The sequence below is a fragment of the Babylonia areolata genome, chromosome 3 (assembly GCF_041734735.1).
Source record: "Babylonia areolata isolate BAREFJ2019XMU chromosome 3, ASM4173473v1, whole genome shotgun sequence".
Classification (NCBI taxonomy): Eukaryota; Metazoa; Mollusca; class Gastropoda; order Neogastropoda; family Buccinidae; genus Babylonia; species Babylonia areolata.
Genome location: NC_134878.1, coordinates 41,617,668 through 41,637,413, shown reverse-complemented (window position 1 = coordinate 41,637,413; position 19,746 = coordinate 41,617,668). Strand labels below are relative to the sequence as shown.

General features: G+C 38.7%; 1 protein-coding gene across 1 annotated transcript in view; it reads right to left on the bottom strand.

Moving 5' to 3' along the window:
• Positions 1 to 19,746, bottom strand: part of LOC143280325 (uncharacterized) — an 86,291-nt gene that overhangs the window by 16,657 nt on the left and 49,888 nt on the right. Inside the window, exons 12-15 of the mRNA XM_076584960.1 lie at positions 17,719 to 17,872; positions 15,260 to 15,283; positions 9,513 to 9,652; positions 8,863 to 8,992 (exon numbers count right to left, since the gene is read on the bottom strand). Coding sequence (XP_076441075.1) covers positions 8,863 to 8,992; positions 9,513 to 9,652; positions 15,260 to 15,283; positions 17,719 to 17,872 — 448 coding nt within the window. The remainder of the gene's footprint in view (positions 1 to 8,862; positions 8,993 to 9,512; positions 9,653 to 15,259; positions 15,284 to 17,718; positions 17,873 to 19,746) is intronic.

The window sequence follows — 19,746 nt, the reverse complement described above, 5'->3', positions numbered from 1 at the left end:
AAGGGGGATGCCATGAAGCCAGAGTTTGGAGGTATCATGTCGCCATTTGGAGTCATATCAGTTCCTAATTGCATGGACAGCAAAAAGCAAAATGGTCAAAAGCTCACAGACACTTGTTAGCAGCATACTGGGTCACACAATATACATAAAATTAATAAACAACTACGTATACAAATAAGCAGGCTTCAGGAAGGAAAATGTGTGGATTGGTGATTGTGTTCTTGAACACATGCAAATGTCTTCGATGCTGGAGTATGCAAATACATCTGATTACATACAATGGATCCTCCCCCACTGCAAACATTAGTATATGTGCATGTTAATATATGTGCATGTTAATTAATACACAATAAATGCTCGTTTGTTAATGTTTTATGTGTGCAAATAGTTAACCCACAATAACAATTCTACACTCAAATATCAATGTCCTAATACAAGCATCTATATAGAATTCTTCTCCCTTCCACACAAAACGGTTCTACAAGATATCTGCTGAGGAAGATGCCATGATCCCAGCTATACACTGTTCAACAACTAGGGAAACATTAGTCAACAACAAACTCACTTCAATTCTTTATTTAGCAATTCTATATGGACATAATTTCTTAAGCAATTTGTACAGTATCCTTGTTAAACAAGACTTGTAAATCAGTCAAAACACTTTTTTTTTTTAACAAAGTTCTGCTTGTACACAATTAATAAATCAATCTGTGCCCATGCTGACAATAAAATATTACAAAACTATAGTCAGTTGGCTGGTGAAGCTACAAACAGTAAGAGCTTTATAGCCATAAGCAACATGAATTGATTTTATTTTACTGCCAGCTGCTACTGAATCTGTCTGTATGCTAAATCCAAACCAGCAAAAATACATATGCAACAGAATAAGTCTCACTACAAATTCTTCTTCTTCTTCCCCCAATTAACTCTGTGAAGTCATTAGGGCACTGCATTGAGGAACAAGTTCTGTTCACAAGATTCCTTTAGGTCTGTCAGTTGTGTGTCAAAGCCTGGGTCTCTTCAAATTGTTTTCCCTTCCATTCTCCAATGTTGCAAGTCCAATGTTGTTGTTTTCGGTCTTCCTGTTTATGTCCCTCCCTCAGCAGTTCCTTGGCAGATTGTTTTTTGATCTTGTTGCCATACCAATGTCATTTTCTTGTCTAATCTGATGACAGCAAATCTTTGTATGGTCCAATGTGATGGTTTGGCACACTTATTCCTTGGTGATATGATCAGTGTATCTGATTATATCTTGCAGTAACTCCTAGTTTCCATGGTTTGGATTTCAACAAATTAGTAAATGAAAATAATAATATGTTATCATAAATAGAAAATAAAACAAGCAAATATTACACATAAATATGTCTAAAAACAACAAACAAAACATGAAACATTAAAGTGGTAGTGCCATCTCTCACAAAGAGTACAGTTTGAGAAATGTGTCAGCACAAATTGTAATGTACAATGCTGGGGTGCAACATTACAAAATATGATATTGATGCATTTGAGATCTGTGTAAGTACATATAGCTATGTACAATGATGGAATGATGTTTAAGATATGATATGGCATTAACCTGCATGAGGACAACCTGTTCCCTAAATTCCTTCATCCTCTGGGCAAATAAAGAAAACATTTCCAATTACAATGTTTCAGCATGATCACTGGTCGAGGAACAAAGTACAGTACTGAATAAAATTACTAAACAAAAACATTCCATGAAATTTACTGACGATACCAACTGTGCATGGCATACCTTCCTGAATTATACAATGAAGAGAAGTAACTCTCTCCATTTACAAGGTACACAACTTCAAGTCAATGCTGCTTATGTTACAGGTAAATAAACGGTACAAAGGAACAAACCCAGCCACTTCCTCAAGAAATGAAGTTCCTGGCATGTCCTATAACTGATCATTTGATATGAGCACACAGCAGCAATGAGAGAATTGTGAAAACAAAAATGAGCTTTTATTCAAGTCTGGCATCGCCTTTTAGTCCTGAATATGTTCCACATACTGGACAGGACACGCTGTCTGCATGACAGACAGCAGGATCCCGAAGATGCTCTTGTATGTCCAGCTGAAGGAAGGCCACCATGAATGTGGAAGACCCTGCAAGCGCTTCAAGGACACCTTGAAGACAAACCTCAAAGCCTGTGACATAGACATCACTTCCTGGGAAACTGAAGCCCTTGACCACTCTCACTGGAGGATGCTGTGCTCGAGTGGCATAAAGACGTTTGAAAACAAGAGAATGCTGGCCATTAAGGAGAAGCGTGAGGGAAGGAAGCAGGGCTCAACTTCTGGAGACGTTTTCCCTTGCAACACCCTTGTGGGAAGTGCTGTGTATCCAGAATCAGCCTCTTCTCCCATATGAGGACACACACCAACAGATAAGCCTGCCTGCCTGCTCATCCGTCGGTCCGACGGGAGACTCCATTATGTTCCACAGAATATACAGACAATACAGAACAAACATGGATATTTGACTGGAAATGAATGAACAACAAGGCCAGGAGAATAAACAACAATAAAGAGAAGTGACTCTCTCCATGTACAATGCACACAAGTAAATGCTACTTGTGCTACTGATTCAGGTAGCACATTGGTAAATAAATGGTACATTGTAACAGACCCAGAAAACTATTTTAAAAAAATTTTTTTTTAATTATAGGCCTGTCCTTATACTGATCATTTGACAGGTGCACACAAAACATCTTCCTGGAATTAATTCTCATCAGATTATACAATGGGCTTTGTTTTGTATTAACCCTCAAAGTGCTGGATATAATAAAACATACATACAGAAATCATGCTTAAAACAAAGGGATAGTTTGCCTCCGCTACCTGTGCTCTGATTTGGGGCATTTGTATGCTTATCAGTAAGAATAAATAGGTAAACCTATACATTTTTGGAAAGTAGAGTGAATGAAGAATCAGATAAAAGTAAGAAAAAGGCTGTACCTTGTAAGTACTGTAATATCCCTAGCAAATGCCCAGTATGTAGCAAACGCCCACCCCCCACTTTCTGCTAAAATTCGTGCAGAGGGGAAACTACCTGGCAAACGCCCACCCCTTGCCCCCCTCATTCGACCCCCACCCCCCTCACCCATCCCATCAATTCGATGTCCAACTTCCGGCCCCTCTTCTCCCATGCTGAACCTAGCCTTTTTAAATACGCATGCACACACTTGCGTCAAATCTATTTTTAGTGACGTTTTGAGGATTATAACGTTTGGTTGTGAAGATAGGGGAGTCATTGAGCGTACGTCAGAACATGCCGAAACACAACTCTTACACGGTATTTTTCAAATTGAAAGCACTTAGATATCTTGACAATGAAGCAGCTGGCAACGTTTCAGAATGTGCTAGAGAATTTTCTGTGGACAGAAAAAGAATAAGAGAGTGGAGAGAAAACAGGCATATTCTAGAGCAACAGTACGGAAAGGAGAAAGGCAAAAGAAAGTTATCTCATGGACCGCCAGTTAGATCTGAAGAGCTTGACCAGGCCGTTTTCCAGTTCTTGGAGGAGGAACAAGCTGAAGGGCGTGTGGTGAGAAACAAGGATTTACAGCGAAAGGCAATAGAGCTGGCAGGTGCTTTCAACGTGCAGGGCTTTGCAGCATCACACATGTGGCTCAAGCGCTGGAAACAGCGACACACGGTGACAACTCGACGAGGAACCACTGCCAGCCAAAAGATTCCTGCTGCCTTCCATGATCAACTTTTTCAGTTCCGTCGAAATATTCTCCGACTTCGTCATCGCCATGGCTACCCTCTGTCGCACAACATGAACATGGACCAGACGATGGTGCGGTTTGATATGCTGCCGTCCCACACCAACAGCCTGAAAGGAGTAAAGCAAGTGCGTGTCAAAAGCACCAAGGCGGAAAAACGAGGCTTCACAGTGGCACTCCTAGCAGCAGCAGATGGTACGAAGTTTCCAGCTTTTGTCATATTGCGGGAGAGAGAAGGGCGCATTCCACCTCGTGTCCATCTCCAGTTGAGAGTGCCTGACAATGTGCAGTTGTGTGCCACTGCAAATGGATGGATGACAAGACACACCATTCTCACCTGGATTCATCGTGTTCTCGGACCATCAGATGAGCGTCGCCTCCTTGTTCTGGACTGCTACAACGCTCACAGGATGCCAGAGGTCAGAGGAGCGTTTGATGCACAACAGGTGGACACGGTCTTTGTGCCTGCAGGCTGCACCCCTTTGGCCCAACCAGTCGATGTCGGTCTCAGCAAACCTTTCAAAGATGGCATCAGGGACTGCTGGGTTGAGTGGATGAGACAACCAAGACCCCCCACAGCTGCTGGCAACCTCAGACAGCCTACAAGGCAAGACGTCCTCAACTGGGTCAGCACTGCGTGGGAGAACATCTGGCCCGACACGATCGTGAAGGCCTTTCTCAGGTGCGCCATTTCAAATGCCTTGGATGGTTCTCAAGACGACGAAACACTTGAGTGGTTTCCAGATGAAATTGGCGCTTTCCTCCCTCACGACGAAGACAACGGTGAGGTTCCTGAAGACACTTCGAGTGGGGATGAAAGTGAAGACAACGATGTTGATTTTCAGGGACTTAACTGAACGCTTTGTTCACCCGACTTTCAGACAAGAGATTGTGTGTTCATGTGTCTGAAAATTGGGAGAATCGTTTTGATTGGGTTTTCTCCTTATTCATAGTACAGACAGTTGATTTTTTGTTTCACAAGAAAAAAAGTTTCCGTTTAGTTGTCACAGTGTATAATTCCTGCAAATCAAACTGTTCTCATATTTGACTGAGACAATGCGCTTCATGTTGACATACCTAACAATGTAACTAAACATATTCAAACAGACAGACCATGCATTAACTGTTGGGAAATGGTAGAAATGGAAGGGAAAGTGGAACAGAAAAGAATAATATTATTATGTTAACATTTGCTTTTGACTTAGATTTTGAAGGACTTAACTGAACGTCTTGTTTGCCAGACTTCCAGACAGATATGTTTGTGTTCATGTGTCCGAGAACTGGAAAAATATTTTACGATTTTTTTCTCTTTTATCATACAGACAGTTGATTTTTAGTTTCACAAGGAAAAGGATTGTCTATTGTTTATTTTTCATAATGTATAATTCCTTCAAAAATCGTTCTCATATTTTATGAGACAATGCGCTTTATGTTGATATACCTTAATGTAGAGCTACCTAAACATATTCAAAAAGACACAACTGTGTATTGTTGGGTATTGGAAAACAGAAAACGCGAAACAGAAAAAAAAGAAGTCAACTTATTATTATGACAAAAGTTGCATTTGATTTAGATTTGAATGGAAAACATACGCACCCCCCTCCCCTGCGCGCACTCCCTCTCTCTCTCTCTCTATCTCTCTCCGTCAAACCTCTCTCTTTATTGCCACAGTGTTGCTGTCTCTGTACATCGTATTTATCAAATTTGCGCGCGCGCATGTGTGTGTGTTTTCGTTCGTATTTCTTTTTTTTGCTCGAGCTTCAGCCTCACATGTTTAATATTCTTCTTACGAAAACGCCCAACACGACAGAAATCGGGAAAATAAAAAGAAATTCGCACTGCCGAGGACACAAGAAAATTGCAATGTAGAATGGCAACATTTGCGTACGTCAGCATAAAACAACTAGAAGGACAGTCGCTCACCTTTTCCTTTTAACTAAAGTTATAATTATTTTTTGTGTAATGGCTGTCTACCTAGCAAACGCCCCCCCCCCCCCCCCAATTTTGCCCCAAAACTCTGTGGGGGGGGGGGGGGGGGGGGCGTTTGCTAGGGATATTACGGTAGTTGGAGATATTCCACAGGATATAAACAACAAATTTTGCACACTTGTTTTCCAAAAACGTCAACCACAATGTTTATAGGTATTTTCACATCTTTTACAGAGTCAAAATCTCAAAATTGGCATTAAACTTTGCAGAAAATGTTCTGGCTGCAGAATCATGATATGAATATAACTGAAACAATGAAATTATAAGCATTGTATTATTTGTTTGAGACACGCCCACCGACACCACGCACGCGCACATCTACAATACTTTATGCAATCACAGGCAGAATCTGAAATAAATGTTTTCTTTTCGCTCATGTTGCTTTCAAAAGCAGCAAGAATGCTTTAAATCAAAATAATTTCCAGTTTTCTAGCTTGATTTGGTCAAGAAATCGCAATAGACCCATGCCTAACCCACTTTACCACCCCTCCCCACCCCCATCACCCACCCCCAGTTTTTGTGGCTGGAGACACAAAACTGAATGAACAACAAGCAAGCCAGCATGCCCAAGTGTCAAAATAACAAAGCCGTTTTCACCAGAATCCCTGTCAGCAAACGAATCATCACTAGTGACAAGGTCACTCATTTCCTGAGCTTTGTCAACTTCAGTGTCACTCATTGTTTACAAAAATACGAAGATCTGGACTTATAAACTTGGTCAAAGTTTGTGCAAACACAAGCAGGGAGGCAGTAACACCAGAACGAGGCAGTTTTACGAAGGCTGCCGAGTATAGCCGTACGATGTCGGACCTTATGTAAACAGAGCCACGATCGTGGCCCATCGCACTTTACCGGGAAAGCCACGATCGTGGCTCATCGCGCTCTCCGGGTTAATTAAAGACACGTCAACAGAAGAATAACTGTCACATCTTAGATATCAAGCTTTTGTTCTCAGCCATTTATTGAAAGTTATTCTTTCAAAAACAGCATAGAAAAAAAAGATAAATAAAATGAAACAAACAAATGAGTTGAGGAAAAAACTTCTTCTGTAGATTAATTTTGAACTATCTGCCTGTGGTTGAAAAATGTGAGAATGCGCAGTCTGGATGCCTGTGTGAGTGGAGGCTTGTCCTTTGCATGTGCATCTTGTGTTTGTGTGTGTGTGTGTGTGTGTGTGTGTTTAACCTATCCAAAATCTTACAGCATAACTGAAAGGTTTGCACCTCTGATTAAGCATCCAAATATAGTTCCTTGGCTATTGCATTCACATGAGAACATCATAACGAACACACAGTTCCACCACACATCAGGGGGCATAGAGGAGGTGGATGGTGGAACAGATCCATTTAATCAAAGAAAATGAATACACGTGTCAAGGTAATAGACCATTACTCTCAAATGACACATCAACCATACAAAAAAGCATTCATAAATGAAAATTTTCATGCAGAAAAGCTGTGAGTCTTCAGCAAAATGTTGAGAGACTCCCTTCAGCCACAACTGCAGACGACATTCTGTCTCACCGTTTTAGGATGAAGCATGAAACATTAGTTTTCTCCTACTGCTACACCCAGCAGCAAAAGGCACCAAAATGCTGGTGATTATTCATCTCTGTTCATAGGACAAAGCAACCAGTGAAGTGACTATGACAGGTTTCCAAGCAATTATTGACTATGGCACAGGCCATGGTTGTTTTACAATGGCAGCATCAGAAACAATATCTGTTGGTTAGATCTGGATATGACCTGGCAACCATGAAATATGACAATACACACACACACACACACATATATATATATATATATATATATATATATATATATATATCTGTGTGTGTGTGTGTGTGTGTGTACAAGAAGTATGGAGTGAAAACTGTGAAGAACAATGGTTACAGAAGCAGGCATTGCAGCACAACAGTCCTATGAACAGCATCAATATATCGTGAGCTACTCACTTGCTATTGTATACTGACCAAAATAATAACCTGCGTAAAAAATATAACAGATGGTGGTTAGTGCCAAGTGCAGAACAGAAGTGTGTGCACAAATACAAACAACAGTGCATACATGTAAACAAATACCCTAAAAAGAGAGAGACAGACAGACAGACACAGAGACAGAGACAAAGATTGGGACACAAAGAGAGGAGAGAAGGGGCAGGATGGGACAGAGAATTAATCTTTAGTTTAGCTGCAGTTTGTTTTTTTACATCCCCGTCTATCCCTAAGACAAGCACCTTCTTTCCACCTGTTTCACAGACCACACATCTTCAGCAATATCAGAACCAAAACAATTTTTCTGGAATCATAAAAATGCATCAAACAAATTTTTAAGACAAAGGAAAAACAACTGTCAAATCAACTCAAACATGAAAGGAAATCTTAACCGTACTTCCCACAAAATCCGGTACATAAAAAAAAAAATAAAAAAATAAAAAAATCAAGACAATACTAGGACTGGTTTTCTTTACCCTAGAGAGAGAGAGAGACAAAGAAAAAAATGTCCAGCCCCCCTACCCCATCCTTCCAGCATTCTCAGTCCCTCCAAGCTAAAGTACCTGACTGGAAGTAAATTACAATCACTGCGTCACATGTACACAAACAGACACTTCTAACACTTTGACACTTCGATACTTTACTGTCATTAGTTTCAAAACCCATGTGATAGGGGCTAACGGGGAGTTCAGTGCCTTTTTTTTTTAAGTCACTGGACCCCTAAGTTAGAACAATACAAGGAAAAACAAAAAAGAAACTGCAATTATTTCACCATGCAACAAAAACAAACATACAAACACATAAACCGATTCTACAACCCAAATGCATTCCAAACTTTTAAAAAATATAACTATTTTTCACTTTACAATTTTTTTTTCAAGAAATTTTAATATGTAAATATTTGGAGCTACTGTTATCTTGTCCATAAATTGCCTGCCTCAAAGTGTACACAGAGAGGAGAAATACTGTCCACAACATATTAGTTGCAGCACAAACCCATAGACACACACACACACACACACACACACACGTGTGACACAATCACACACACACACACAGACACACACACCCTGGCACCAAACTGCACAAACATGCCAGCATGCCCCTGTCATCACACAAACTCTCTCCCCCTGTGTCTTACCTGGCACTCCAAACATCTGCTGCTGGCCCCCACCACTGCCATACAGGGCCATGATGGAGTCCTTGGCCGACTTCTTCTCCCCCTGGCTGTCCCCTCCACTCTCAAACAGGTTGGGTTCAGATGAACCATTCTGGAACCAAGCAAGGCATAGGTTGTCAGCATTTCTTCTCTCTTTGCTTTGTGAATTTAATGTCATTCTTCAATCTTGAGACTGTTGACTGTTGTAGCAAGTTCTAGTATTGCTCTACGTAACTTTTCTCATGAAACTATTGACTCTAGCATTGAATTTTAGCACAGCTCAATATGAGTTTATCATTAGACTATCAATGGTTTCAGCAAATTTTTGCATTGACTATATAACTCTCATGAGACTATTGACAGTTTCAGCAATTTCTTGTTGTTGGTGCCAGAATATAACATATACACCAAACATACAGAGAGGCAGAAAATTCCCCAACCTGCAGGTAACTTTGTGTGCTTTGTGTCTGACTGATGTGTTGCTGAAAAGCACTTTGAGAGGTCGGAAAGCTCTCTATATGCATGTATAATGATACTACTACTAATACTACTACTAATAATAATGATAATAATTATTATTATCATTATCATTATTATTGTCATCAACTCTAACCCACACAGGTTTTGCTCACCTGCTGTGCGGTCATGAAATTCTGCTGACCAGCCCCACCCTGGGTGGCTGGTGCTGTCTGGGACCCTCCGAAGATGTCAGCCAGTAGGTCACCTCCCTGCCCACCCCCTCCTCCCCCGCCACTCTGGGGTACCTCCGTTTCTTCACACACACACACACAAAAACACACACACACACACACCTAGTATAACAACATGTCACAAATGAGATCCTCTGGTGTTGCAGTTTAGTCTTTTCTGGAGTCCTTCCACAAACAACTGACCAACCTGACTGAAGACTGGAAACGCACCTAATGTTCTTTTCTCGATCAGGTTTAAATAAAAATGTCTTTTTGCTCCCTCCCCCCTTTCATCCCCCTTCCCCATAATATAATTCTTCCACGTACAGAAGGAAAATCCCACAAACAATCCTAAGCCTTTACAAAACATTAAATGCATATATTTTCTCTCACAAACATCAGGCCAACTGAATGGCAAACTGGAATTGCATATCACACTCTCTTCCCTATCGCAAAAGGGATGATTCCCCTCCTCCCCTCCAAATATGGAATAATATCATATTCAGATAGAAAAATCACCCATACAATCCAAAGCCTTCACAATACACATCGTCTTTGTCTCCTTCTTGAGATACTTTCACTGTACATTCAATTGGGTCATTACTTTCAAAAGTAAAATAATTACTTCTGGTTATCTATATCTATGTATTTACTAAGCATCTATGTATTTACTGCTTAGATGGCATATAACATGCAGAATGAATGTGAGAACAAAATGTTGGCTTATTCATCATATACCATGAGTAATTATTTAAGTCCTTGAACTGGTGTATGAAGGGCTTGTGAAATCATAAAAAGCATGTGGAGTATGTCTGTGCATACATTTCTGTATGTGTGAGCGTATGCATGCATGCAATGTGGCAAAGAGAGAGAAATAGTGAGAGAAAATGTGTGTGTGTGTGTATGTGTATCTGTGTGTGCGTGCGTGTGTGTGTGTGTGTGTGTGTGCATGTGTGTGCGTGCTTGCGTGTGTGTAAGTGTGATGTGTGTGTGTGATGTGTGTTTGTGTGTGAGTGCTTGCATGCTTCTATAATGAATAATGAATGGGTTGCTGTTTTCTTGCCCAACCAAACACACTTTCTCTGGTCATAAGGAAATAATAGTGTGGAGTGAAACTTTGGTTAATGTCCCATCACACATGCTGGTGATTGTAGACAGTTTGTTAAAGTATTAATTTTCACATTTGAATATTGTCTTATAAATGGTAGGAGTGGAGGGGGGTGAATGGTGAGTTGGGAGAAAATGGGTAGATAGATGGTGGAATCAAAGTTGAACATTTCAAATAAATATTTCAGTGCAATTAAAGAAAATTACTTTATGAACTTCAAAAAAAAAAAGAAGTTGTTAATGCAACAACAACAAAAACAACTAACAAGGAATGTAAAAAGTCAATAACATCAAGATCAATGTTCAAAGTGACTTGTGATGACACTTTTGTGCAGGTAAGGCTTCATCAAATCACAATCAAAAAATTATATGCTTAACTGCCAAATCACTGAAACAAATACAATATTTAGTCCGTAATGAATTTGATAATAGTCTGCAAATCAGACCAAAATGTGAGGAGTCCAATTATGAAGTTTTATAGTTGAACTGAAGCACTTATGAATGTTTCTTTCCAGTATGTTACTCATTTCTCTGCATGACAACAGGCAATATACCTTTATACTACTAGTAAAATTCTTTGATCCTCTTTATTGGTGTTTCTGAAATTTCTTTTGTTATTGTTGTGGTTTTGTTTTATATATCAGTGTTGCATCTATTATTGATTTTCATGTTTTTGTTTTGCCAGTCTGTTTGTTGTTGTTTTTTATTTTTTTAAATTTTTTTTTTAACAATGTTTAAGTTTTATTTTCAAGTTAACTGTTTACCTAATGCTCAGACATGTCATACACAAAGTAGTATGTTCTTCTATACAAGTTAAATACAGCATCAACTAATGTCATAAATATTTCACATGTGGTCACACTTTATATCTATTTATTTATCTTTAAGTACAGTATAAATGCACACAATCACAAACATACATGAAATCATTCAAACTAAATGTGCGCAGAAACAGATGCAACTACCTCTAAACTACTAACTCATTAATTTCATTTCCATGAGAAAGTAATGTTTTTCTGACAATGTACAGAAATAAGACCAACACGATGCACGCATCAGATGCCCATAAGTTAAAAATATGGGTACTGCAGACACCACTAAGCACATGCAGATTGATATAAACATAAAAAAAAGAATAAAAAAAAACCCAAGAAATAATAACTCAAGATCTCTCTCTCTCTCCTCTCTCTCTCTCTCTTAATCTTATAAATATTAACACTGGATAGAAAATTCCGTAAACAATTGATTTATAGAACGAATATGATAGGTAAACAGGTATTAATCTATATTCAAACATCCTTAATATTTTTTCTGATCATGAAAACAAAAACTGGGAGACTTCGTCTGAAATTAAAAATTCTAATTTTAGTGACAGTATCATGAGTATGGCCAATTCAGATGTGTCTGAAATAAGTCAATGCTTTTAAGTTTCATGAGATTTTTTTTTTTTTTTTAATGTTTCAATTCCACTACTGTGCATGGGAACATCTTGAAGCTGGTCACAATTATCAGTACAACAGCTGTGATCAGAATACATGACTGACATAACTTTCACAACAAAGACATCAAGTACATGCACACACCCATCATCCCCCCCCCCCCCCCCCCCCCACACACACACACACACACACACTGGTCACAATTGCCGGAAAAATAACTGAGATAAGGTGAGGGGGGGGGTTCACACATGCACGCACACGCATGCACGAACGCACACACACACGCACACACACACACACACACACACACAAACACACAATTTTGAACAATAAAGAGAGAATGAGAAAAAGGAAGGAAAGCAAAGAAAACTGAAACTGTCAAGAAGGCTGACAGGAAGAATAAGAATATGTGAGTACACAGACCTTGTCAGTTAGCAAAACATTATTTTGACAACATGCAAAACATGACCTTTCCTTCCAACTTTCCCCAAAGAACATTACAGATAAGAAACCACAATGCAAAAGTTGAGCAGTAAATTAAGAGGCTTTTTTAATTTTATAAAAAAATAAAAAAATGGGGGGGGGGATAGAAAATTTGTTTTAACCAATTCATTCAACAAAACCACTATTCCCAACAAAAAATGGAAAAAAGAACCCAAGAAAAAAAATATATACCCTTCACATTAAACTATACTACTAACCCATAAAAAGGAAAAGAAAAAATCAAAGCTAAAACATAATGCCTTTTCATTACACTAAATTACTATCCTAGTATCCCATAATTATACTGGCACATAAACAGTAAAGATAAAATATGTTCAACAACAAATTTCACATGTTACTGCATTCCAAAGAGGATTTTTTCAGCCCAGTCACATGTGAAAGAAAAAAAAGGAGGGGGGCAGGGGGAAGGGGCGGGGGAGGTGCAAAAATGCAGGGAAAGGCCACAGGAAATGAAAGAGAGACAGACAGAGAGGGAGAGAGGACATGAAGAACAACAACAGACCAACACACACACACACACACACACACACTTATAGGAGACAAAGACAATGAAAATGAAAAAGACAAACAGGAAAGACCCTCACAGTGAGAGAGAGAGAGTGAGGGAGGGAGGGCAGAGAATAATCCCAATTGGTGCCAAGATTACGAAGGTATTTAAAAAAAAAAAAAATGGAAGAAAAGAAAAGAAAGAGGTGTCTGCCAGTATATAAAATCATTGCTTGTTAAAAATATATAAGAGAGAACCAAACATCTCATTATTCTATGTTGTTTACAAGTAGATCTAAAATACATGTAAGGATTATTCACAACATAAAGTTGTTAAAGTTTTTTTTAAAGTTGTTTAAGTAAAAAAGAAAAAAAAAGAAAAAAAAAGAAAAACAAAAGAAAAAAAGAAAAACAAAAATAGTTTTAAAAAAAAGTAAGTTTAAGTTCCATGTTGGAAAACATCAACAACAAAAGTTTAAGGTTTAGAATATAGATAACTTTTCCAACAAACAATGAACTCCATGCAAATATTTTATGAAATGGATTTGCACTTCCTACAGAAAAAAACAATTTATGTATTTTACTTTAGAAATTGATCATGTTTTCACATACAGACACATAAATGAGTGCTTCTCTAAATTAATTCAGAACAAACACTAATTTCTTATGAGGAGAGCCTATTTCAAGTGAACATGTAATACTTGAATGCCAACATTTAAAAGCATTCTTACCTGATTTTCTCATGTTTGCAATTCTGACAATTTTTAAGATAAGTTCTGTCTGATATTGTAGTGGATTTGTGGTGCAGCCCTTTTATACATCTGTTATAGTTGATGTTATGTTGGTTGCCTTTTGTTGTTATTGTTGTTGTTTTTTTGGTTGGGTTTTCTGTTTTGTTTCTTGGGCTTTGGGGGGTTTCTTTTCTGGGGTTTTTTTCCTTATCATTTTGCTCATGTTCCATATTTTTTCCTTTGACAAACATGAATGCACAAGCAATCATACACAGACATTCATGTACGCACACGCAGTCACAATTCTCTCTCTCACTTTCCACTGAACCCATCATTGCATACAGATTTTAGGGTTTGGGGGTGGGGGTGGGTGGGGGGCGGGGGGGAGGTCTAACATCATACTGCATGCACAGACATTAAACTGAAGAACACACACAAAAGTAGACTGCGAATGTATTGTTAGCACTCGTTCCTGCCAAATTTGGAGAACTCCCAGGCACATGACACTTTTTTTTAATAGCTGCTTTAGTTCTTTACAGGAGTTGCACATTGTCAACTACAAAAACAGAACAAATAAAAGTCACACATATGCACACACAAACACATGCACGTGTACGCATGCTGCCATTCCATTCAAACATTTCTGATGGCACAAACAAAAGTATATAATAAACGACAATATGGCACTGACTTGCACCTCAAAACAGCATGAAAGATTCAAGTTATAGTAATAAACATAATGATAACCATCGTAAGGCAAACTCTGAAGCAGTAATATCACTTACTCACTACAATACTGCCATTACACAAAACTGTCTGTGCTTCATCTCTCTCAGCCAATATTCTGGCAATAAAGTTTAGTGACATGCGTCCTCTTGTATGTTGTGGACAAGATATGTGAACTGAATATCCCCATCCTTGTATTTGTGAGAGAATATGCAAAGAATGATTTCCATTCATGTTTTATTCTTATTTTTCATCCTTTTGTCCTTTTTGTTATCTGTTGATGTGTAAAATTATGCAGTACCGCTGATTCAATGGAAGAATTACCAATTAACATTTATTATTTAAACAAACATAAAACAGTTTAGTAATATACATGCATTTATTGTTAGACGCACACACACCACTACTGTAAACTTTATTGTATCAATTATTATTGCATTCGAGAACACAAAGTCAATCCAACAAAAGAAGGAGTTGTGTTATTTACCAAAAAAGGTAAAAGACAAGAATTTTATTTTCTTTAAAAACAATGAATGAAAAATACCCAATAAAGGATTGAAAAGAAGAAGTACCCAATGAAATCAGACTTAAGTAAAACAAAGAAAAGGAGAAACAACCACAGCCAAGAAAAAAAGAAAAGAAAACCGAAACATTCAGTGTCCCCATGCTGTGCCCACAAAAACATTTTTTCACTCACTTGACGTGTCATTAAATGAAAAATCTATTGGGGGAAAAAATCAACAAAGGAATATCAATAACCACAACACTGATCAATCACAAAAAAAAAAAAAAAAAAAAAAAACAGAAGAAAAAATAATGCTCCATATAAAATCAAGACGGTCAAGCCACACAAATGACATCGCTTTTCCAGTGAAAAATTTTTTAACACACTTATAATAGATCTTAAGAATTTTTTTTTTTTAATTCATACTTGTGTAACTGTCAATTCTTCACACAATGACCAAAATATATTGTCGTTTTTTTTATTACACAACAAACTTGTTCGTCTAATATCTTAATTTGTACAAGGATTCTTCTTCTTCTTCGTTCGTGGGCTGTGACTCCCATGTTCACTCGTATGTACATGAATGGGCTTTTACGTGTAAAACCGTTTTTACCCCACAATGTAGGCAGCCATACTGTTTTCAGGGGTGTGGATGACGGGTATATTCTTGTTGCTATAACCCACCGAATGTCGACATGGACTACAGGATCTTTAACACGTGTATTTGATCTTCTGTTTGCGTATACACTTGAAGGGGGTTCAGGCACTAGCAGGTCTGCACATATATTGACCTGGGAGATCGGAAAGATCTCCACCCTTTACCCACCAAGCGCCGTTACAAAGATTCGAACCCAGGACCCTCAGACTGAAAGTCCAATGTTTTAACCACTCTGCTACTGCACCCGTTATACGAAGATTCATTTTTATGATAACCATAAGCTGATTTAATCCATTCAAATATACATTTGTTTACTCTGCCATTTGTCTTGCAATCTCAATGCCCTCAATGCAAAATGTTGACCACACAACAGTGACAAAACCTCTGAAGCATTACTGCACACTCAGAATTAAAAAAAAAGACCTAGCAAATATCTCCAATATTCCTAACTGGTCTCCGCAATACAACAACAAAAAATGGATATGTGGTACTAACTCTGAAAAGCAAACAAACCTAAAAGCTGCTGATAATTATCTTTCTTTTTTGGGGGGGGAGGGTTGGGGGGGGGGGGGGGGGGAGGGGAAGGGGAGGTCAACAGAAAAACAAACGTATAACACACATGAGCACACATGAAGGCTTTGAAGCAAAGTGGCAAAAAAAAAAAACAACCCACAGACACAAAATCCAAACTTGAACATTTTATATCCAAGTGAATGATTTGAAGAGAATCAATTCTACTCTATCTGAAAATATTTTTTTTAGTTTGTTTGATGCCACTGATTCTTCTCCTCATACATCAAAAGACATAAATCTCTGCACTTTTGCATACTAACCTTCTGAACTTTTGCATGCATACAATTGTAATAATAAAGAATGGGATACATGTGTGCACAAATACACACATGCAGTCTCATACTAACCTTCTGAACTTTTGCATGCATACAATTGTAATAATAAAGAATGGGATACATGTGTGCACAAATACACACATGCAGTCTCATACTAACCTTCTGAACTTTTGCATGCATACAATTGTAATAATAAAGAATGGGATACATGTGTGCACAAATACACACATGCAGTCTCATGGACACAAACCACAAATAGTGAAACCAAAGCATCTATGACAATACCGCTGCGAAATCATGGCCTGAATCTGTTCAGCAATGAATTCACCTCAAACAGCATAATATGCACATGACTTCTTCGTTGTCTTTTTTTTTCATCCCACAAACATCACTATGATAAAATAAGAGAGGTCTATTGTTCCAATCTCATATTTTTTTTCTTTTTCTACAAATAGTAATTATCATCCTCTTCTTTTCTGTGTCAGTCCCATAAAAAACTTTTAATTGTCCTGTGTCAATCAACATTTTTTTCTCTTTTTTTTTCAATCATTCATTTTTCTCCTGTCAATAACAATGTTATCATTTTATCTTTTTTAATTACTCATTTTTGCGTATCCAGCAATAAATTTCCCCCATCCATCCCTTCCCCTCATCTCTCCACCCCCCTACCCCCCACACCCACCATTTCCAAAGACCACAAAGACAATCCACACCAGTCAATGTGGCAAAGGGGTTAGTGAAGCAGACTGACTGGGAGGATGTAGGTTTGATTCTAATCGGTGGTGGCCAGCTCCTACAAAAGTAGAGTGTGCCATCAGCTCAAATGGGATGACTGGATCCACACAGTCAAGGGTCATCTACTTCATGGATGCGTCTCTGGGAGCACAGCTCAATTTTCTTGACTGAAACTGCGGGTGTCTGTAACTCTCAACCTGGCTGATGCTGGGATACGTTATGACAATACAGCCTTGTCGAGTGGTCCCAAGGCTAAACGGACCCCCCAACTGCAGCATCATCATCACCCCCATCATCATTCAACATTATCAAATGTAGAAAAATTGTCCCACATTCTGGGGCACACAAGGAAAACAGACAATTCATAACATGAACATGATCTAATTGGACAGAATTCTGAGCTAGCTTACCCAGTCCCAGCAAATCGTCACTACTTGATTTGGGTTTGGGTGCCGGGGGTTGTGCAGGTTTGGGCTCTGCTGCTGCCACTGAAGAGGGTATAGGTTTGGCACTGGCCCTGCTCTCAGTGGAGGCAAGGCTGGATGATGATGAAGATGGGGGAACCTGAGAGAAATCATTTCAAACCATGTTGCTAATGACTCAGACAATCACAAAGGAGCCATATCAGGCTGATTACCTGTCAATCATTAAAATCAGTTGAAGAGTACCCAAAACAATTGTAAAGGGTATATTAAAACAATGTTAAGAAGACCAATCCACCAACATATTAATAACTCAGTCCACATAAAATTAAAACAAAGCTAAATATATTGAAAATATCATAAGAAGACCGTTTCATCAACATTAATTTCTTTCTGGAACTGATCTTGAGGGAACACATACATGAGGATAGTGGTAAAACACCTGAAACATGGTGAAGGCATGTTTCTTTGACCCCTTGTACCTTTTTTTGGCATGGAGTGGAAGGGTGGGGAGTGGAAGGGAGGGGAGGGAAGAGGAGGGGAGAGGAAGGGAGGGGATGTGTGTGTGTGTGTGTGTGTGTGTGTGTGTGTGTAACAGTATATACATATATGTGTGAGTAGATGCATGTGTGTGTATGTGTGGGTGCACATATGTTTGTGTATGCCTTGTGCTTGTCCACACCATCAACACAAATTCCTTCTTATAGCGTGTACCACATGTTTAGCTTGCCATTCAGTGCACGCAGTTTAACAGGCCCGTAATCAGAGTTGTCTGGACCCACACTCTCGAGTTGCCTGGGGATCATTCTGGTGGATGGTTTTCCCCCACCAGTCTGAATCTCGGCACGTCATACATGCCTACCCCATAATCTTACCATCAGAAACAAACAGTACAGGATCACACTACTTATTTTTTTGGATTCAATGTGTTGACAAACATCACTGCCGCCATGATAGATGGATAATTTGCACTTGCAAAGAGTTCACAAAATAATGTTTTCCCTTTTATGTCCTGGTAAACACCGTTCATTGTATTCTTTCCTGAAGACCTGGTGGTGTTCATTTTATTGGGGGTGAGGTGGGGGGCGTTTCCCAGTGAGGGTTTCCTCTCCATCTTCTTCATCAGGTTCACACATTTGCTGATGTCAGCTGGCCGTCTTTTCCATTAAAAACTGTTTCTCTGACTCCAATTCTTCTGTAGCCAGTTACAGACACATGCGCATGCACACACTGTTTGAATTGCACTTGTTTCTTTGTTGTTGTTTTTACATGTTAGACGCCATCTGTCTCTATAACATCCAGAACAGTCATCAAATTTTACCAGAATGGTAGACATGTATGGCATATGGGTGTTGAAGAACACCTCTCATGGCTAATCAGTGACTTTTACCCCTCACCCATGTCTTTTTTTCTATAACACACACACACATGTACAAACACACACACACACACACACATGCACACACAGACAAACACACACACACACAGACACACACACTTTGTTACCCATGTTCCATTTATTCTGAGGATGTAAACCATCTAAGAAATAAACAAATCCCTTTGGGTAATTTCTCTGTTCCCCTGTCACCTAGGTGAGGCACACAGCATGCACATAATTATTAATTCAAACCAGTTCTCCACCCCCAAGCCCCCCCATCCCACCCCCCCTCTCTTTCTCTCTCTCTTATTTATTCAGTCAAAACTCAATATATCAACAAAAACAACAACAACAACAAAGAAAAAAGAAAAAAAAGAAAAGAAATCAAACAGACAGGACAGTCATATTACTTTTACAATAACATACCATGAAGCTGAGGGTATGGTCTAATGAAAAGGGGGGTACCATATTATGCATGCATGTACTACTTCAACAGAGAACAAATATCAGAACTATGCAGTTATTAATTGAGCACATACCTTGCAAATGTTATTACTGATATTACCACAAACTAATCATCAATTATTGAGGACAAAATAAAAGGCTTTGAGTCTTGAATCTAAATAGCTTTACTCCAG